This window comes from Caenorhabditis elegans, chromosome I, assembly GCF_000002985.6.
Source record: "Caenorhabditis elegans chromosome I".
NCBI classification, from domain to species: Eukaryota; Metazoa; Nematoda; class Chromadorea; order Rhabditida; family Rhabditidae; genus Caenorhabditis; species Caenorhabditis elegans.
Window position 1 is genome coordinate 9,297,310 of NC_003279.8, and position 20,402 is coordinate 9,317,711.

General features: G+C 32.8%; 4 protein-coding genes across 5 annotated transcripts; 2 read left to right on the forward strand and 2 right to left on the reverse strand.

The window, feature by feature from the left end:
- Nucleotides 1-8,441: 8,441 nt before the first annotated feature.
- Nucleotides 8,442-9,535, reverse strand: nmat-2 (Nicotinamide/nicotinic acid mononucleotide adenylyltransferase 2). The gene is made up of 4 exons (NM_060079.4): nucleotides 9,439-9,535; nucleotides 9,282-9,391; nucleotides 9,114-9,237; nucleotides 8,442-8,907 (listed from the first exon to the last, which is right to left on the reverse strand). The coding sequence occupies exons 1-4, from the start codon at nucleotides 9,508-9,510 to the stop codon at nucleotides 8,542-8,544; spliced, it is 672 nt and encodes a 223-aa protein (NP_492480.1). The 5' UTR covers nucleotides 9,511-9,535; the 3' UTR covers nucleotides 8,442-8,541.
- A 1,597-nt stretch (nucleotides 9,536-11,132) lies between these two features.
- rab-5 (small monomeric GTPase) lies at nucleotides 11,133-12,912 on the forward strand. Its single transcript, NM_060080.7, has 4 exons — nucleotides 11,133-11,226; nucleotides 11,523-11,611; nucleotides 11,815-12,126; nucleotides 12,327-12,912. Exons 1-4 carry the CDS (start codon nucleotides 11,136-11,138, stop codon nucleotides 12,459-12,461), a joined length of 627 nt encoding a protein of 208 aa, NP_492481.1. The 5' UTR covers nucleotides 11,133-11,135; the 3' UTR covers nucleotides 12,462-12,912.
- Nucleotides 12,913-13,009: 97 nt separating this feature from the next.
- Nucleotides 13,010-15,333, forward strand: uev-3. Of its 2 annotated transcripts, none has more exons than NM_001375060.3 (7): nucleotides 13,010-13,080; nucleotides 13,445-13,583; nucleotides 13,631-13,691; nucleotides 14,066-14,272; nucleotides 14,668-14,841; nucleotides 14,895-14,991; nucleotides 15,078-15,333. In NM_001375060.3, the coding sequence occupies exons 1-7, from the start codon at nucleotides 13,020-13,022 to the stop codon at nucleotides 15,293-15,295; spliced, it is 957 nt and encodes a 318-aa protein (NP_001362168.1). In that variant the 5' UTR covers nucleotides 13,010-13,019; the 3' UTR covers nucleotides 15,296-15,333. The 2 variants fall into 2 exon arrangements, with proteins under 2 accessions (NP_001362168.1, NP_001361859.1); NM_001375057.2 differs by having other exon boundaries at nucleotides 13,631-13,805; nucleotides 15,078-15,328.
- F26H9.5 (putative phosphoserine aminotransferase) lies at nucleotides 15,326-17,179 on the reverse strand. The gene is made up of 5 exons (NM_060082.8): nucleotides 17,023-17,179; nucleotides 16,903-16,972; nucleotides 16,643-16,724; nucleotides 16,158-16,451; nucleotides 15,326-16,005 (listed from the first exon to the last, which is right to left on the reverse strand). Exons 1-5 carry the CDS (start codon nucleotides 17,141-17,143, stop codon nucleotides 15,460-15,462), a joined length of 1,113 nt encoding a protein of 370 aa, NP_492483.1. The 5' UTR covers nucleotides 17,144-17,179; the 3' UTR covers nucleotides 15,326-15,459.
- Between the last annotated feature and the right edge of the window lie 3,223 nt (nucleotides 17,180-20,402).

Consider the following 20,402-nt stretch of genomic DNA (forward strand, 5'->3'; position numbering starts at 1 on the left):
ATTGTAAATTTAAAAACACATATCATTTTTGTAAAGTTTTAAATTTATATTTGTTCACTCGGGCTACTCCACACGCAATGTGTATCTTTTTAATCGTTTCCATTGGAAAAGTTTCACTCAAAATACAATACTTGGACTAACTTTACATTTTTCGGAAAACCTCTTCCATAAGTAGTGAAGCTATGTAGCGGTAAATCCATTTAATTTCCGCGTCAGTGAATGAAACAAAAGAGTAAAAAATGTAATGTGAATGGACAGAAAAACTCGGAAAAAATATTTGTAGAAGATTTGGAAGCTTGACGAAGGGATAATCGGAGAGGGAAACGGATGAAGATGGAAGGAAAAAGAATAGAACAATAAAATAAACAATAAAAACTTATTCACAGAGTTCTTATTTTTTCAGATTATTTTTTCATATAGACAATACGATGAAAATTTAGATCAAAGAAAACAAGGTAATTATCTATTTTGATTTTAATTTGAAATTCCTGACATTCTACGTTTTTAAAAACAAAATGAAGTTGTTAAATGTTTTCTCAATAATAATTACTCAGAATTATTTCAAGTTCGATACCAAAACAGTGAAATCATATTTGGTGATTTTTACAGACAAAAAATTGATAAACTGATAAGAGAGGGCGGAAATTAGATCATAAAATCAACAAAAAATGGATTATCAATTTGAATGTGAATAGCGCATTTTGAATGTGAATTTGAATGTGAATGGGAAATTTGTCAAAATATACTAAACGTGGGTGCGAAAAATGTTTTAGATTTTTTAAAAATTTCAAACAAGGTTGATAAACTACCAAAATTTCAAAACAATACGAATTTTTCAGAAAAAAATTGAACTTCAAAGAAGGAGTATCGTCAATGGGGAAGTTACTGAAAGATGTAGTTCAGGTGCTGAAACTAACGAATAAATAAAACAAAACGGAAAAACCGTTAACAGGAAAACAATCTGCGAGTAACTGAAGTGTACTTTTTAAGAACTTCTATTCTGTTTGAAACATTTTTAAATACTTATTTGATGAAAATGTTCAGTGCAATGATGATTAGTTTTCAATTTCAGAAAATAATGAATGCTAAAACTGAGTTGGGATGGTCATTATTTTCCATAAATTTCGAATGTAATCAGACACTGTAACCATTAATATTCAAAATTTGTCCAAATAATAACTTGCAAATCAATGTGGCAAAGTGTAGTAGGCCAGCAAGAAAAAACTGGTAATAGGTTGCAATTCGAACACAAAACGAAACGAGTCACTGGAGGGAAAGAGGGACTGTTGGATGGAAGAAAGAGAATGAGAGAGAGTGTGATGAGTACAATAGACGCTGACATATACAGAAATACGCAGCTGACACTTTGAAATGAATTGGAAAAAGGAATAGCAGGTGTCCTTAACCAAAATGTACGGGTGACTTATTATAAGGTTTGTTACAACAGTCATTCTAAAATGCTTTGGAACTTTCAAAATCTCAGTTAAAGTTTTTGCATTTTCAAAATTTCAAAATCTTGGAACTTTTAGAAACTTTATTAATAAATTTATTGCGTTTTTGCATATTTCAAGCTATAAACACAAAGAACTAAAACATAAATAAAACCTAACTCTTGGTGAACACAATTTTAGTCTCAATAAACCTAAACTATGATAGGTGAAAAATGAGTAACTACTAGTTCTTGACTGTAAATAAAAATATTTAAAATTTTTTCGAAAAGATTTACAATGCCATTTTATCACCAAATGAGTTATTTTCAGCATTTTATCCACTGGTGCTACTTTATTATTCAACAAATGTTGTCCAAAATAAAAGGCTGAATTCAAACGTTTTGAGAAATCTTAAGTGAATCGAGACATGAAAAGGTGGAAAAAGATAAGAATCAACGACTTATTTTAGATGAAACGGTACATTTTTATTATGTCGGGACAAAATTAGGATGATGGCCTATATAGTTTAAAATTTCTAGAATCATCGTGTTTTAGAACTTTAAATCTAAATATCAAAAATTGTAATACTGAATGAAATGCAAAAAAGGAATCAGAAAAGGAAGAGGAGATGTTAGAATTGTCTCTTCTTTCCATTCTTTTTCGTAGAGACATCTGTGATGAGTCTTCACACATGAGACGACATAGAAAATTGAATTTCAGGCGATTCTCGCGAATAGACAGGGGAGATGGAAAAGTGTTTCCATTCACAAGGAACACGGCTTTTTAGATCCAGAAATTATTACGTTGGAATGTTGGAAAGAGGGAAGAAAACTATCAACTCAGCGACACTCTGATGTTTCGTTAGGATTTATTCATTTATGTTAGGTGTAACGGAATTTGTACACTGGTACTGTGAATCAATGATTTTCTGTAATCTGGTTTATTTTGACATTTTTGGCCCAAGTTTAATTAAATATATATTTGTAATATGTACTTGTCAATGTCTAACCCAAGGTTTTAACTTTGCCAGTTTATAATATTAAATTCAATTCAATTAAAAAACAATAACAGCCAATTTGAAGTTGTATAGGTTGAAGATATAACAACCTTTTTTGCGGAAACTGGTGGACTATGTTTCCTAAAATCAAAGGCACTACATAGGCCACTCAATACAAAAAAAAACGATTAAAAAAAGGAAGAAAACATGATCAAAATTGCATATTTATGAGAAAAATGGAGCCAACTCGGATGCTCATCACTTCACTGGTAGTTTTTTTCTCGAGAAAATGAGATGGATTTTTGAGTCATTGGTTAGGTAAATATTGTTCAAGGGTCGGAAACAGAATTTGCACAAGACACAGTTTTTATTTGGCTTTTTTTCAAAAATTAAATTGGGTTGCCAATATTCTGGAACTATTGAACAAAAATTGTGAATAAAGAGAAAATGAGAAAGTGGGCGTGCCCCTAGTAGTTCTACTGTACCGCTTGACAACATTTTTAAATAGTTTTTCGTTTTGTTCAAATCTTCTTCCGGAAAATATAACCGAAAACAAAAAATTGAAGAAGCCTTGATTTTTTTTTTGTTCTCCTGATGAACCACAACTTTACAGCGATTGTGAGAAAAGAGAGAGTGAAAAGATTCAAAGATCTGTCTGTGTCTCTCTCACTTCACATACTATTTCTTATTTGAAGTGAATGTGTTTCGAGTTGAACACAAATTAATGAGGAAAGTGGGGATGTGTGAGCCATTTTGTAGATTCAAGAACAACTTTTTGAAAGTGCTTTTAAATGAGAAAAACTGATCAAAAGATTTCGGAGCCTGGAGAAGTTTACAGGGTGAGTCAAAATTATGGTAAGTCGAGGCGCGCGCGCGAAAGTTCTGTGGTTCGGGTCTCCCCGCCAAAATTAATTGATTATGTTATTTCGTGTTTTGTTCATTTATTTTTCCATCGTTTTTCCTAAAAAATAATTTTTTTTTCGCAGGTATGAGAGCGTCACCCATGCGTGAACCCATCGTTCGTTTTCATAGGAATGGTGTCGCGGCGAAGAGCATTGCTCGACGGCTCAAAGTGTCTGAAAAACTTGTTTCTACCACCATTGCACGGTTCAAGGAGCTCGGCAACTTTTCCGATAGATCCGGACGCGGAAGACCCCCCACAGTCACTACACCAGCGATGATAAAAAAAGTTCGTGGACGCTTCCGTCACAACTCCGGGCGGTCGGTCTGTGCGATGGCCCGAGAATTGAAAATTTCGCAAAGTTCTCTGTGCCGAATGGTAAAAAACAACTTGAAATTGAAGGCTTACAAAAAATCTACTTGTCAATTTCTGTCTGAAGCTGCTAAAATCAAGAGAAAAGACCGTGCCATGAATCTACTCCGAAGATTCAGAAATGGAGCTCACAGGAAGGTACTTTTCACCGACGAAAAGATATTTTGCATTGAGCAGCCTTTTAATACGCAAAATGATCGAGTTTATGCAAAAACTCAGCCAAACTCCCGCGTTCAGCGTACTGGTTACCCGAAAGGAATCATGGTCTTTGCCGGAATCACTGCTAATGGAAAGACTCCACTCATTTTTGTTCCACAAGGGATAAAAGTTAACGGAAACAACTATTTAGATATGTTGAAGACGGAACTCATGCCCTGGGTCAAGAAGCATTTCAAAAAAACAAAATGGACTTTTCAGCAGGATGGGGCGCCTGCTCATAAGCACAAGAACGTTCAGGCATGGTGTGAAAGCAACTTCCCGGACTTCATCGCTTTCAATCAATGGCCACCGTCATCCCCGGATCTCAATCCGATGGATTACTCAGTATGGAGTGTCCTCGAAGCAGAAGCTTGTTCAAAACCGCATAGGAATATCGATTCGTTGAAAGATTCACTGAAGAAGGCATGGGACGAGCTGGATATCAACTACTTGCGCGCCACAGTCGACTCGTTCCCTAGGCGTCTGGAGGCCTGTGTTGCTGCTAATGGAGATATTTTCGAACTTTAAAATGTTTTTCTATAGTGTTTTTTACGGTGAATAAAATGTGTATAGTTAGAAGTTGTTTGTGTTTCTGGAAAAATGTATGGAGCACGGGAACTACTTACCATAATTTTGACTCACCCTGTAGAAAAAGTGATAAGGAGATATTTGCTTCAAAATTTTAGATCTAGTTGCAATAAAATAAATTGACTTTCCCATTTTCATTGAATAGAAAGGAATAATAGTGGAAAAAGGAGGAAAAGAGCACAAAGAGATCATGAAACAACTGGTGTTTTGTTAAACAATTTTGAAAATTGGAAACATTGTGGAATCTTTGATCTTGAAGCAATTGGCGTACTCAACTGCACTATAGATATTCTCTGTGATAAGTATATTATATTAACTGGTAAATGGGATTAAATGAATCAAAAATGTAAAAGTTCTTGTGAAGAAATTATATTACCATAGTATCGAAACTCTGGCACATATTTTTTCGGGTGAGTCTCACCAGAAAAGTTTATGGCAGCGTTTTTAATTTTAAGAGTTAAAAATATGAGTAAATTTTTAACAAATTTTAAAAAAGTCAGAAGATTTAAGTTTCTGAAAATAGAAAATTGAGGGCACCGAAAATACCAAAAGTAAAAAACCATAAAATTGTTTTTCAGCTTCTCATAATTTTTTACTCATTTATTTAAATTAGAATATTTAACAAATAAGCTCAAAAAGTGACGTTGAAACTTTTTTTCTTGTTTCTGGTCGAAACCACCAATACCAACACAAAATGCCGTTCAAACAGAAAAAAAGAGAGAATGAGTATTGAGAGGCTCAAGAACGCACTTACAACCTGCTCTCTTTCTGCTCTCAAAAGAGCCAACCACATGATACGTAAACAGTGCTCACTTGGAAGGAAAATTGAGGATTTATTAAAGAACATGGTCATCCACAAAGTTTAATATTTCAAGTTTTTCATATCGTTTGAGAAATTTAAATGTACCAGAAATTTTGAAAATTTTCCTTAATTTATTAATTTTTTTCATTGTTATACTGTTATTGAATTTAAATTCTTTTCAGCCGAAGGCGTTTTTCCGCAAAAACTTATTCTAAAAGGTGTTTAATTATTACTTTTTGAGAAAACTTTATCGATTCAGCAAATTTTTTCTGGTTAATCAAGTTTTCTTCACTGAAAAATATCTTTAATTTTGACAAACAATTCTGACTCGAATTAAAAAATAAAAAAAGAAAAAAATAATAATGAGTTCATCCCTAAAGTAGAAAATGAGCTTACAATTAGAATAATTTTTAATTTTTTAAGAGTTATATTCGGACAAGCAATGCAAGTTATAGAAAAGACGAATGAAAAATATATTTGAAAAGAATCAAGAAGTCAAAATTGTGAACATCAAAAGCTCATCGTTGCTCTTGCTTATAATTATTCATTAGATCACTTTGTCCTCATGTCCCTGACACATATTCTTATTTATTACAACACTTTGACAAATCCCCTGCGGGTTCAACCATTCATCTCACTTTGAATATTTGCACCCATTGAAAATTGGATAAGAAAAGAAGAAAGGAGAAATAGGAACAATTGTAAATCATTGATGAGTTCAAATGGAAAATATGACCTAGAGATTGAAAGAAAAAGAGAAAGTGAGGGAAAAGCTCAAAGCATCAGAGATTACACAATTTCAAGTGGGTATATTGATAGGTATAGACATAACGGGATAATTGAACAAAAACTCCCACTTCTATTTCAAGTGTTTCGGTGGAAAATTACATGTTTTTCAGTTTTTAATAAATTGCAGAATTTCAAAAGATTTATTCAGAGTTCCCTTGTTGCATCAAGAGTTTTGTGGCTAACATTTTGGACTTAAGAACTTGAAATTTTTGAAACTTTCTCGAAACTTTGTAAAAACTTTTTCTCTTAGAAATGTAGAGTAGCGGCCGAGTACAAAAAAGCATACAAATAACACAATTTCAGCTATTGAACTTTATCATGAAAATAAAATTTCATTCGACAATTGTGAAATAGTGATTTGAAAAACATGAATTGTGAACACGTGTCAACAAGTTAAAGTTTATGTTTTCTACCACAATAATTTGATGTCAGGTGACAATATATCCCAATAACACTTATAAATGATAAGCTTACCTGATGCCGGAGTGATAATGACACGTGGAATTGTGATTATTGTTACAGATACATCTCGGCTTCTCATCTGAAATTCATGGCAATTTTCATGTTTCAAAAATTAAATTTTTAAAGTAGTGTAGCCAGTAGGAAATATGTTTAAATTCCCTCCTATAAGGCTGAAATAACCAAATATCATAGGAAATGCCATATACTTACCACCAATCATAACTTTGAAAGTCAATCAAAAAACTGTGCTTTTTGAGTATTAGTTCGGGCTAGTCTAGAATTTTTTAAAGTTTGACAAATTCCTAGAACGTATTGATTTTTTTTGAATTTTTTCTCTCCACGGGCTTCACCTTTAAAAAAACTTCTTCATTCAAAGATCGGTCAGATTTTTGGCAAATGTTTCATATTTTAAAAATTTCGTTTAAAATAGTTTGGATGTATATATTAATGCTATACATTAATGGTTTTTATAATTTTTCTCCATAAATCTGTTTTTTAAAGATACCACCAATTGTGCGGAAAATTCAAATTTATACTACTTTCTCGTCGAAATAAGAATCATAACTTTCATGATAACATTCTCTATACTTTTCCATTGTTCCAAACCAATTGTGTTTCCATTTTGGGATAGTTTCCTATTTGAAACAAAAATATGTAACTTTTCAAACCAAAGTCAAAGAAAAACGAATTTAAACTAAAAAACTAGTTGTTCTCTCGTCAGAGCCCTTCAGGAAAAGCTCACGGAGATATGGGAGGAGTGTACACTTGGGAATGCTCACAAAGAAGAACCAACGGGAATTTTTGAATTGTTTTGTGTGTGAAAAAGTAGAGATTGTTCTACAGAAAAATAAGAAGGACAAAGATGAAAACGTTACCCAAGAATGGTCATCCGTCTGTTTAAACAGGGCAGAGAGTTGATCTCAAAGATTTGGGAGGCTCCTATAAAGAAAAGGTCAAATTGAAAGAGGGAACCGCCCAAGTAAAGTGTTCACGAACAGGTTGTATTGATACTGTTCCCAAAATACACCCGTCTGATGGTCAATTAAACATTGAAAAACAATGTATTAAAAAGTCGCATGATACTTGTAGTATTTGGTATTCCACGTTTTAAATTGAAAATTTTGTTTTCTATAAGCATCAAGGCTGATAATCTATATTTAAACAATTTCGTAATTTTCAGTATGTGTATTAAGTGGATTATTAAAATTTATTTTCATACGGTTAGTACGGCGTATGCTGAGGACAGCTTCAAATTCATTTTAGTCAATCAGAAATATTGATCTTTATATGAATTAAAATGCGAGGAATTTACTAAAAAAAAAGAGGGCCACAAAAGGACGCATCAAACCTATAAAAATCAATATTTTTGAAATGTGTAAGATGGATTCGAAGGTTCACTATAAGACGTACTAACCGGATGAGAATAATTTTAACGATACTAAAAATTCCCACTCCTAGTAAGCATGAACAGTGGCAACCAGCTGAAATGATTTTTGAAATCAATTCAACCGACAGCAATTTCTATTCATTTTAAATAGATAAACGGTATTTTGGTACTTGTGTATTATTTCCCCTCATTTTAAAATAATAAATTTTAAAAAAAGTTTTTGTATTTTTGGCTTAGAAATTATGTACACAAGTACCGTATTTTTAGTGTGGGGGTACTGTGGGATTACTGTAATATTAATTTGAATACAGAATTTTCTCTGAAGTGAGACAAGGATAGTGTTTGGTTAGGGAAGAGGTACTGAAGGATTACTGTAGTTATTATTTTGTAAAATGTTCAACCGGTTTAGTGTTGTATTTTCTGTGAAATCTATCAATTAATCAGCATTGAAAGTCATTTAAAATTCTATTTCAACAGCGAGACGCAAGAAAAAAACATGATAAAGTCAATTCAATCAGACCGCAATTTTTATTCGATATTTTGAACAATGCCATTAATTAAAACCCGTAGCATTTAAGAATATATTCAAAAGTATATATATTTAACAGTAAAAAATTAAATTTTCTGATACAGATTATTCTCCCTGATAAAATTGATAACCTCATCTGGCGTCGAATATTTTATGGATTTTTTATTCATAATTGCGGCTCGAAGACGTGTTGAACTAACTCCACTGGGACACACTTCATCTTTCACTTGAATTATTCTATCACAAAATTCGGAAATTGCAGGCATTGATTGAATTGTGTTCAATGGATTCGATCCTTCCCGTGACAAAACTATTAATCCAAATTCTGTTATAATCGTTCGAATATCACTGGAATTCCAAAGATTTGATCCATCGGGAAGAATTCTTGTGAATGAATCTACTACGTCACCTCCGACGACTAACATCATACCGACGTCTGATCCAAATTTCTCCTGGAAATAAGAATTGATTAAGTTTTAGTTTTATTAAGGGGTTATGATTGGTGATAGCAGAATATTGATATTTTAAAAATATTTTTAAAAACTAAGTTTCTAAAAATGCTCAACTTTTGAAAATTTTCGCGATTTTTTGGTGTGTGAAACTTCCCAATTTTAATTCCCTTTCGGTTTTTTAAGTTTTCAGAAAAAAAAGGGCGAACCTGAACAAGTTCTCTATGATGTCTAAGAACATCAATTGTCCTTGTCCACGTGGTTCGAGTACATTCCCAGTCATCGGCTCGTATCCAATCAGAACTTTTTGTGGCGGCTCGAACCATTTGAATGCTGAATTAGAACATTTTTTATCAAGTCTTAAAAACTTTTTCTACCGAAAATTAGATTTTATAAGCGTTGGTTTATTGTTGTATGAATCAGCAACGGGACTCATTATTCCTTCAACAACTTGTGTATTAATCGTTTCGAGATGTGACCTGGCGACCTGAAAATTCATATATCATACATTTAATGTTTTTTTTATTTGATTACCTCAAGCATACGTAAATGTGCAATTGTTGGTGGATTGAACGACCCGACGGCAAGAAGAGCGACTCGTTTCATCGTTTTATCACAATATTTATTGAAACTGAAAAATATTTTGTTTTCTTCTGAGCTATTTAGAACGAAACGTTTTTGAAAAAATATGAAAAATATCGAGAGTGATCAGAAACGAAAAATTTTTTTTAAAAGTGTGTCAAAAAATGCAAGTCAGGTGGAAAATCAGGATACGTTTAGGAAATTTCTTATTTATTGAACCTTTTATTCACAAAATCGACAAATTTTTATGATTGGGAAATATTAAAATTAAGCATGAAACAAATTTAAAATGAGAATTTTAATGTGAAAACATTCTAATACAGTTTACTCTTAAAGGGACATGGCTCAAACAAAAAAAGTTGTCTCGCAACGACTCAGCTACAGTAGTCTCTTTTGAATTTTCTTGAATATTATTTGAGACCCGAAGAACTCGGGGGATGTCCAATTGGGGGGATTACCAACTCGGGGGATTGGCCCCGCCCACAGAACCGTGGCTTGCAATACGCCCATTTCTGCAACTGCCGCACGGTTTTAAAATTATTTTTTCTTGTTATTTCTCGCTCTATTGAGAAAAATACAGTTTTAAAACCGTGCGGCAGTTGCAGAAATAGGCGTATTGCAAGCCACGGTTCTGTAGGCGGGGCCAATCCCCGAGTTGGTAATCCCCCCAGTTGGACATCCCCCGAGTTCTTCGGGTCTCTATTATTTCACACTTTTTCCGCTTAATTTTGCGCGTTTTTTTTAAATTTAGCCAAAAATTACCGGAAAATAAAAGTTTTTCGAAATGAAAAATAATTTTCATCAAAAATGTAAAATTGGCCTAGCGCGAAAAAATATAAATTCGAAAGCGCGCGCACCGAAAAGCCTCCTCCCGTTTTCATCCATTTTTGTCTAACTGTCTGCGATGTCACACAAACATTGAATACTCAGTCAACTGCGCCCGTCACCACCCCAGAAGGTACGCAGCCAAATTGGCTACCCCCGACGAAGCCCGTGTGTGTCATCGATGTCTGTTGCGCAAATATTTCTTTTTTTTAGTTTTATTGATTTTCATATATCCTGCAATTTAATTCGTTCACTACTTTTGGATGCTTCCAGAAAACTAATTTTAATCTCAAACTTCATCAAAACTTGAGAAAAAAGTTTATCAATTAATCAAATTACACGTGATGAATAATATGCAGAGATAAGCAAACTGAATTGATGAAAATAGTGATCAAAACCCGTATTTCTTTATCGATTTCATCACAATTTCGTTCCTCGTGAGACACCCGTATGAATCAATAATACGCTTGTTTACCACTCTTCAGTCTCTCGCGTGCCTTCAATCTTTTTCGGAAATTGCTCATTTCAAATCAATTTTTCCACTTTTTAAGTACAAGGATTTTTAGAAATTTTTCTAGAAATTTCAGGGATTCAAAATTGTTTTATCAATGAGAATTGAGATATAGAATTTTAGTCGAACATTATTTTTTTTGTTCTTTCTGGAAAGAAAAATGCAACATTATTTCTCTTTGAAACCATTTTGATATTTTTTCAGCTGAATCCTCCCTCATATCGTTTCCTATGTGAAATTATGCTTATTTTTTGCTTGTAATTTATTCGATCGATTTTTAATGTAATAAATTCAACAAATTTGTATTTAGAAAATGGCCGCCCGAAACGCAGGAACCGCCCGGCCTGGAGGTCCAAACAGAACGTGCCAGTTCAAACTCGTTCTTCTCGGAGAAAGTGCTGTAGGTGAGTTGATACTGAAAATGGAAAAAACCGCTAAAGGTTGGAGTAGAAAATAAAAGCAAACAAGAACAGTTTTCCAAAAAATAAAGATTTTTTTATTCTACTCCGTTCTGTCTGTAGCATATTTCGCAGTTGCTGAAAACCGTCACAAAATTTCGAAATTGCGTTGATTTCGAAGTTTAATTCTTCGTCTTTTGATTGTTTATATGTTTAGAATTATGGGTCATCTGATAGTTGCTAGCATATGACGTATATGCTCTCTTATTTCACCTAAACATCACAGAAAACTATCATTTCAGGCAAATCATCTCTCGTATTGCGATTCGTCAAGGGACAATTTCACGAGTATCAGGAGTCGACTATAGGTGCTGCGTTCCTCACTCAAACTGTGAGTTTTTGAATTTTTTGTGAAAATATAACAATTTTCCCTAATTTGAACAAAAATTTTGACTAAAATGAAAAATCTCGAATTTTAATAATATATTGTTTTTTAATAATATAATTGCGGAGATTTTTGCTCGAAAAACACGGATTTTATATTGAAAGACGTAAAAACGTTAATAATTAAGAATTGAATTTTCGAAATTTCAGGTGTGCCTTGACGATGCAACAATTAAATTCGAAATCTGGGATACTGCAGGACAAGAAAGATATCATTCATTGGCACCAATGTACTATCGAGGAGCTCAAGCGGCTATTGTTGTCTACGATATTACCAATCAAGAATCTTTCCAAAAAGCGAAAAATTGGGTAAAAGAACTGCAGCGACAGGCATCTCCAAATATTGTGATGGCATTGGCTGGAAACAAGGCTGATGTTGCCAATAAGCGAACTGTTGAGTATGAAGAAGCTAATGCTTATGCTGAGGACAATGCTCTCTTGTTCATGGAGACATCTGCGAAGGTACATTAGAAAATTTGGATTTTGACAATAAAAACATGTTAACAGAGTACTGAAATAGATCAAAAACTAAAATTGTTATTAAAAATAACAATAAACTTTGTTTTCTGCGAAGATAGTTTTTGAACTAATCTCCATTAAAAAATGAATGAGAAATTTAAGATTTCCAATTTAAAATCAATTCTCTATTTATTTAATTACAGACCTCAATGAACGTGAACGATATTTTCATGGCAATAGCTAAAAAGTTGCCAATCGGACCAGCACAGGGTGAACCAACGGGAACTGTCGATATGAACCAACCACAACAGCAACAAAAGGGTTCATGCTGTAAATAAATTGACGACTTTTTCATGTACCATCAACCCTTCTAGCTCCGCTCCTCTTTTGTTCTATATATCTTTTGAATCCAACGCCTGTGATCGTCGTCATTGTTTTCCCCTCGAAAAAAAAACACTTTTGAACAAGTTTTTTGTGCTCGCTTTCTTTATTTATTTTCACTCTTTTAACCCATATTTTCTCATTTTTTGTATATTTCTGACTAATGTTCAGCCAGTGAATGAGCTTGCACAATTGGCTCTGCCCATTTGCTTTTTATATGCGAAAACTCCCATTTTTTCATTCAAATGTTCCAATTATTTATTGCTTCTCACCATCAACATCCAAGTCCCGAACCCCACCATCCCACTGTTAGTACTTTTCTCGTCAAAGTTTCACCACCTTTTTGTCAATTTTTTTTCAAAATTTTATAGCATCCTTTCAGAATCTATCCGAATAAATTGAAGTTCGAAAATGTATATACTTGGTAACACAAAACCCTTCGTATACGATCGATATTAGATATTGAATTCAATTTTCTGAAAAACAACAAGGTGAGAATTATTTGAAGAATACAAATGTCCGATCAACCTGGAACAAGTAGACCGCCTCTTCGAGCAGAACCAACGCCCACAAAAAGTAAATGCTTTTCAAATCAATTGAATTCAAAAGAAAGTTAAATTTAAAAATTAAATAAATTTACTTTAAAATATACAAAATCATCTGAGATTTTTTAATTTTTTTAAATTTTTACATTCATTTTTTAAATATGTATCTGATTTTTTTTTCGAAAAGCAATGAAAAAGTATGGAAAATTATTTGAAACTACAGTACTCTTTAAAGGCGCGCACCTTTTTATATTTAACAATAATTTGTCGTGTCGAGACCGGGTACCGTGCCTGTAGTGAAAAAACACAAAGAAAATAGTTCTGTAATTTTTGTCATCAATTTTAGCTTTTTAAATCAAACTTTCTAGTAGGAACTTTGAATTTTTAATTTTCAGCTGCAACACGTCGACGTGCCCGTCCAATTGCAATACCATCAGATGAAACTCCACGGAATGAGGTTACATTCCTAAGACCATCAGAAGTTCCACAAAGAAAACCACTTCCAGAATATCGAGAACCACAACCACGAAAAACGTAGTCACATTTAAAAAAATCATTCTTAATTTTTAAAACATTTTCAGAGTTCCAAAGAATGTTCCACTTGAAGATCTTCATAATTATCATCGGGAGGAGTGTCTAAACGTTAGCATTCCACATTTTATAAATACAGAAGATCTTATCAAAGAATCTCAACGTGTCAATGGTCTCATTTCATTTCGAAGCACAAATTTTGTGGATCCTTCTGTTATTTTGAAGGTTTTTATTTAAATTATTATTTATTTATTTGTTTTAGATTTTAACGAGAAAAAATCAGCCAAAAACGCATCTGGATATTTTTTTCAAAAATTATTTTAATGAGAAAAATATGAAACAAATATTTTTTAAAAGAGTATTGAGAAATGACCTAACATTTTTTTGCAAAAAAAATCAAACTGAAAATTGTTGCTCTCCAAAAATCAGAACCCACTTGAAGTCAGAAATATAAATATTTCTCCTAATTAAAATTATTTTTACAGGAAATAAAGAAAAAAGAAGAGGAAACTGTAACATTAATGGACAACGACAAAAATTCTATAATAGACATAGTTGGAGATGGAATAAACTACGAAAAATTGAAGAAAGTCGAGAAATCCCTCTGCCAGATTGATATTATCACCGAATTTATGAATAGAAGTCGACATTTACAAGGAAAAAAAGTCAACGGATGCATAATGAGAATCGACGTACGGTTTATGGTTTTTGGAAAATTTCAAAAAAAAAAATTCAAAATGGATTGACATTGCCTGACTTTTCCACCACAAGAAAATGTCAAATTTAAAATTATTTTTTCGGATTTTTTTGTAGAATAATAATAATAATTTTAAGTGATAAAATTACTAAATATCATAGTTTAAAGTTTCAAAAAAATTTTAATGCGATTTCTATTTTTTTTTTAATTTTTAAGAGTTCGGCTATGATATTTAATTTTTTTAGAATATTTTGAGAGTACTTATAAATTTATGCAAAATACCTCTAAAAATAACAAGAAACAGTAAACATTATATTTTTCGCAATAAACAGTTTTTTAGCCAAATCTGAGTCGACTTTCTGTTTTTAAAAAATTTGAGTAACTTTTCAGGAAACGAAACAATTATTATTTCATGTAATAATTGATGGACCTGTTGGAAGTATCTATGAAGGTGGAACATTTTTTGCCGATATTAACATCCAACCATATCAAAATCATTCATTGATTCCAAGAGTTTGTTTTCACACATTTATATTTCATCCGAATCTTGGGAAATATGGAAACGTAAGTTTAAAAACCTAATTTTGAAAACATTTAAATTTTTTGCAATTATTCAGTGGGACATGCGTGGAATTCAATGGGAACGACGATCCAATTTGGAAGTTTTATATAATTTTATTGTGGAAGGAATGCGAAATGTGAAATATGATATTGGTAAATTCTTTCTACATTTATAAGACATTTTAAACTACTTGGCTATCTAAATATCAACTAAAAAATTAAATTATGAACTCTTCCAGAACGTAGAAATCTTGCTCAATTGGAAGATATGTCACAACCGAATATCTCGCGGCTTGCTAAAGAGGATTGGCCGAAATTCGAGCGTACAGCCCGGGAATTTGTAATGAAAATGGCCGGAGGAACTATAAACGGACGCAAGACAATTTTTGCTGAAACAAAAAAAAGGAGAAGACAAGATTTTCTTGATGAAGACATTGATGTCATTGGAATTTCATAGTTTTCTGTTTTTTTTAAATAAACAAAAAATGTTAACCATTATTTATTGGTTCTTAAAATCACTTTAAAAATTCAAATACAAACAATCAAAAAGGCACATGAAGGTTTTTAAAAATCACAGACAAATTCAGAATAAGAATACAAGAAAAATATAGTGTCTCCCGACTAGTTAGTATTATGGAGTTTCTGGAACTCATTCATCCACGTGGCAAGTACTTGTGTCTCCTCGACTGAGATGGCATTATAGAGCGATGCACGGATTCCACCAACTGATCTATGTCCCTTTAAACTAATCATATTTCGTTCAATAGATCCTTTCAAGAACTTCTCCTCAAGTTCATCGTTTCCAGATGGACCGCCAATTCGGAAGCAAACATTCATAATACTACGGTAGCGTTTGTCAACGGCGCAGTGATAAAAACCATTTGAATTATCAATTATATCATAAATCATTCCAGATTTTTGAAGGTTTAGCTCATAGATTGCTTGAAGTCCACCTTTTGATTTTATCCATTTGAGAACGAGATTTGTTGTGTAGATACCTCCAGTTGGTGGTGTATTATACAAACTATTATTTGCAATCATTTCTTTATAACTGAAGACAGATGGAGTGATTGCTTGTTGCTTTCCGATAAGATCTTTCCGAACAATAACGATTGTAAGACCAGCGGCGCCAAGGTTTTTCTGAGCTCCACCGAAAACCACTCCGTGCTGAAATGAAACTTTTAAAAAAAGGTTAATGATTTTTTCATAAAACTTATTTGGTAATTTCACAAGATTTTCTCTTGCCAAAATCTTGTAAAATTAGGATAAAACATCTGGCTAATTTTCTAAAAGATTTTTATATACATAGTTGTGCTTACATCTTTAAAATCAAATGGTCTAGCCATGAAATTCGAAGAAACATCAGCCACCAATGGAACATTATGTGATTCTGGAGCAGTTGGAGTAAATTCAATTCCATGTACAGTCTCATTGGCACAATAATACAGATATGCGGCTTTTTCATCGTGAACCCAATTCTCTTGATCTGGTACAGTGACATACGGTTTTGATGGTTGAAAAACCTTCTTCACATTGATATATTTTCCAGCCTCATCTGCTGCTTTTGAAGACCACGCGCCTGTCACAATGTAGTCCGCGTGTTCATGATCACCCTATAAAGGAAACTTTATTTTTATATTTTATTTTTTATTGTGGGTATATTGAGATTTGCCTAACTTTTCAAGTCATAAGATTTTTTTTTCATTTTCTAGGAATGATAAATTGTTTTAAACAACATTTTTTTCTAGTTAGGGAAGTCTCAAAAGCCATCAGAGACGTGTTTCACTCTTATCATAAATTATACCTTAAGATTGAGAGGAATAGCGGCGAATTGACCGGTTCCGCCGCCTTGCATGAAAAGAATTTCAAAGTTGTCTGGTACGTTCCTGCAAATAGATTTTTATTAAGATTAAATGCCACTTCCGGGTTTTCTTTTTCTTTTTTTGAAGGAATGGAAGCATTTTGCACTTTAATTTTAAAAAGGCTTGGTGCACAATGTTTCAAGTTTCATCACTCTAGCTAGTTGAACTAATTACAGAATAATTTCAGAAACATCGAACTTACATAAGTTCCCGAATAAGACTGATAGTTTCATTGAGAAGAGCTCCGAATTCCTTCGATCTATGCGACATTTCTGAAAATTTGTCTTGAATTCTCACAATATCCGCATATTTCTTAATTTACCAATGACACTGACTCCTAGATTATTGAAATTGAGTTGTTCTTCTTGCATTTTAAGTAAAACTTCTTCAGGAAGCTTTGCTGGACCAGCAGCAAAGTTAATTTTTCGTCCGGGAGCTGCCATTTTATGGAGAAGAGGGTTAGTGTGTTTTATTGATTTCTGCAAAAATAGAGTAGCGGTTTCGCAAAAAACAAACGTTTCGAACAATGAGCAGGAATTCCTGCAGGAAAAGAAGAAAAAAAGAAGAAGAGTAATAGTATATTTATGATGCTGAGAGATTGAAGTTTAAAAACAATTCAGCGATTCAATTTACTTAAATTTAAATTTTTAAAAATGAATTAAAGTTATAATTTTGAATATTTTAAACTCAAAAGCAATTTATTGGAATTTCTTGTGTAAAAAATTGCAAAAGAATCCGTTGGATGGGTCAAGATTTAAGTATTAAGAGACCATGAGATCATGAGAATGCCTACCGTTTTGGCGCGGGAATATCTCGTAGCGAAGGCACCTAAATCTCTCGTCACCGCACGTTCTCTCTGCTGCCGCTACTTTCGCGCCACAAAGTAGGCATTCTCATGAACTCATGGTTTCGTAATATCGTAATTTTGAAAAGGCGCACAGATTAATTTGAACAGGTCTCGCCACTCGAAAAAGTTTATGGTAGCACTTTTTTCGGCGGTTGTTGTAAACGCGCTTTCCGTTTTTTTCAAACGAAAATTCTTTTAAAATCAATGTTTTTCTTGATAAAAAAGATTTAAGGAAATTTAATTTTCGAAAAGAACAGTTAGGAAAATAGGAAAGCGACCGCCGCAATGATAAAAAGTACTACCATAAACTTGTTTCGTGGCGAGACCCACCTCACTAAAACTGTGTACCTTTCATTTCGTATTTCAGAAAAATTCAGAATAACCATAACTTTTAGTAAATACGAGTAAACTTGAAACTTTATGTTTGTTTTTATATTTGGTTTGCTTTCAAATATTTGGAAGATTAAAAAATCCAACAAAATTTTTGAAAAGTGAACAATTTCGGGTTGAGAAATCAACGCTATCAAATAATTATCAAACAAATAATACTGATGTTTTTTTTTCAAAAAAAAGCTATCCAAAAATATAACAAATACCAAACATCTTCTAATTCAGATGACAATAGTCAGAGGACATAAATCGCTAAGCTAGCAAGCTGATCATTATGATAAGAAAAGGGGTACACGTGTACCAACAACCGCCATGCAACAAAATGAATGCATAAATGACGGAGAACAGGGAAAAGAAGAGGAGGGGAGGGGTATGATGTTATCATGAGACGACTCTTTTATGGAACAAAAAGAAAGTTATGAAAGTCACGTACACAGATGGTTTATTTAGATAAACTCATGTTTTTTGGCTATAATGGGGTTATTCAAGTAATGTAGCAAAATGTACTTAAATACATTTGTGACGTCACAAATGTATTTAAATACATGTTTTTATCTACTTGAATAAGGTTGTGACGTAATTTTTCTACACTTTTTAATTTTCCGACACTACTTGAATAACCCCATAAATGTCATCATAATGATGTAAGATTCGTGAGAACAATGGGTGTGTCTTTGAGTGGGATAAATTGGAAATTAAATAGGTCAACTGTTTATATGTTTGTACTAAAAACCGAATCGCTACAGGAAATGTTGCATAATGTAGTTGTAAATGTACAACTGACTGGCCCAAACATTAAACTCTTGGGAATATATTTCTGCCTTGTTGACATTGGAATCAGGCGGCAATCGAAAATTTTCGAGAATTCTGCAATTCGGCAATTATCGAGTTTAATAAACTTTTATTGTAGTGAGTCTTTTTTTTGGTAATACAATTTAACTTTTTTCCTTCCCAACACATAAAAAACTGGAGATTTTAATATTTCATTCTGAGAATTTTCTCGATAATTCGATAATTGCCGTTTTTCAAAATTTTCGGATAAAATTTTTTAACAAATTTCAACTTATAGCTCACTTTTTCAAAATTCTTATTGAACGAAACCAGGGATGTTTGCCAAAATATGTTCAGTATTAGTCAAAAATACTGAAAATCTAAATAGAAAACTGCGAAAGTTTTTACACTTTTCAAAATTTTCAGACAGAGTTTTGGCAAACTGCCAAACTTTCGTTAAAAAATTTTAAAGGGTTTTTTTCCTGGTCTTCTTTTCTAAAAAAGTTTTATCGATATTTAAATATCGTTTAGGGCTGTGCGGCTGATGACTCGGTTGATGGAGACAATCAACGTTTTTCAACGTATTAGCAATGATCATTTAGGGAATACTTGTATTTGCCATATCGGCTGAGTCTTGAGCTTCTAATTCTAGAAAAAAGTTTTTAAAAAAGTGCACACCCCTTCCAGAAAAACTCGTTTTTCCAATCAGCCGACAGCCGACAGCCGAGTTACTCGGCTGATTCAAAAAGCCGACTGTTTTGTCAAGGTGTGTGCACTTAAAAAAAAAAAAACTTTTTTCTAGAATAAGAAGCTCATGACTCAGCCAATACTGCAAATACAAATATTCTTTAATTGATCAGTGCTAACACGTTGAAAAACTTGATTCTCTCCACCAGCCGAGTCATCAGCCGCACAGCCCTAATATCGTTTCAAAAATTGAGATTGTAAATAAAACTGGCTTCAGATACATTGTCCAATGTGAATTCTCAGTTTCCTGTAAAAATACAGGTAGTTTTAACTATACACATACAAGCCTTATCTTTATTTTTTTAATCTGGAAAACTGATTGATAACGCAAGGATAGACGAAGAATGGGCTGATGATGCAAAGAACGATTAGAAAACGAAACTGACATGTGTTTTAATCAAATTTTCACGTGTAGAAAGACAGAAATAAGGATACATCTTAAATGGAAGAACTTGGAAAAATTTTACAAGAACGTTATACAATTAAGGGCTATTAGCTGATGTCAAACTTTTCCAAATTCGACCCGTTGAAAGGATGTTGTGAAATAAATCAAGAGCAATTGGGAAATTCTCATGTTTTCTTATAAATTTGAATAAAAATATAATTTTCTAAAAGTTAACATACTCTATCGCTTTCAAACATCCCATCCCGAATATATTAAAGTTCATTTAGATATTTAGATGAATTTATAATAAAAATTTAATATTTGATCTTCAATATTGGCTTGTAATTCTTCAGATACATGTCAAGATGATACATGGACGAATCACTTTTACTGTCTTTTTTGGCTCAATTCGTTGCTTGAAATGGTGTTTCAAAAAATATAGAGACGTATTTAAAAATGGTAACGGTTTTCATGAGGGACCGTGACCCTTCGAAAAGTGGAGTAATTTTGTTGAGTTGGAAAACTTCTTGGTAATCGGAATCAGTTCTCAAATATCACATCT

Bases quoted from the DNA above. Each gene is read 5' to 3' on its own strand.
- nmat-2 (NM_060079.4), bottom strand. From the start codon at position 9,510: ATGAAACGAGTCGCTCTTCTTGCCGTCGGGTCGTTCAATCCACCAACA. The intron at 9,392-9,438 runs GTAATCAAATAA...ATGAATTTTCAG, and splicing joins CACATTTACGTATGCTTGAG to GTCGCCAGGTCACATCTCGA. The intron at 9,238-9,281 runs GTAGAAAAAGTT...GTTCTAATTCAG, and splicing joins CTTATAAAATCTAATTTTCG to CATTCAAATGGTTCGAGCCG.
- rab-5 (NM_060080.7), top strand. From the start codon at position 11,136: ATGGCCGCCCGAAACGCAGGAACCGCCCGGCCTGGAGGTCCAAACAGA. The intron at 11,612-11,814 runs GTGAGTTTTTGA...TCGAAATTTCAG, and splicing joins CTGCGTTCCTCACTCAAACT to GTGTGCCTTGACGATGCAAC. The intron at 12,127-12,326 runs GTACATTAGAAA...ATTTAATTACAG, and splicing joins TCATGGAGACATCTGCGAAG to ACCTCAATGAACGTGAACGA.
- uev-3 (NM_001375057.2), top strand. From the start codon at position 13,020: ATGTCCGATCAACCTGGAACAAGTAGACCGCCTCTTCGAGCAGAACCA. The intron at 13,081-13,444 runs GTAAATGCTTTT...TTTAATTTTCAG, and splicing joins AGAACCAACGCCCACAAAAA to CTGCAACACGTCGACGTGCC. The intron at 14,842-14,894 runs GTAAGTTTAAAA...GCAATTATTCAG, and splicing joins ATCTTGGGAAATATGGAAAC to TGGGACATGCGTGGAATTCA.
- F26H9.5 (NM_060082.8), bottom strand. From the start codon at position 17,143: ATGGCAGCTCCCGGACGAAAAATTAACTTTGCTGCTGGTCCAGCAAAG. The intron at 16,973-17,022 runs GTAAATTAAGAA...ACAAATTTTCAG, and splicing joins TCTAGGAGTCAGTGTCATTG to AAATGTCGCATAGATCGAAG. The intron at 16,725-16,902 runs GTAAGTTCGATG...ATCTATTTGCAG, and splicing joins AGTCTTATTCGGGAACTTAT to GAACGTACCAGACAACTTTG.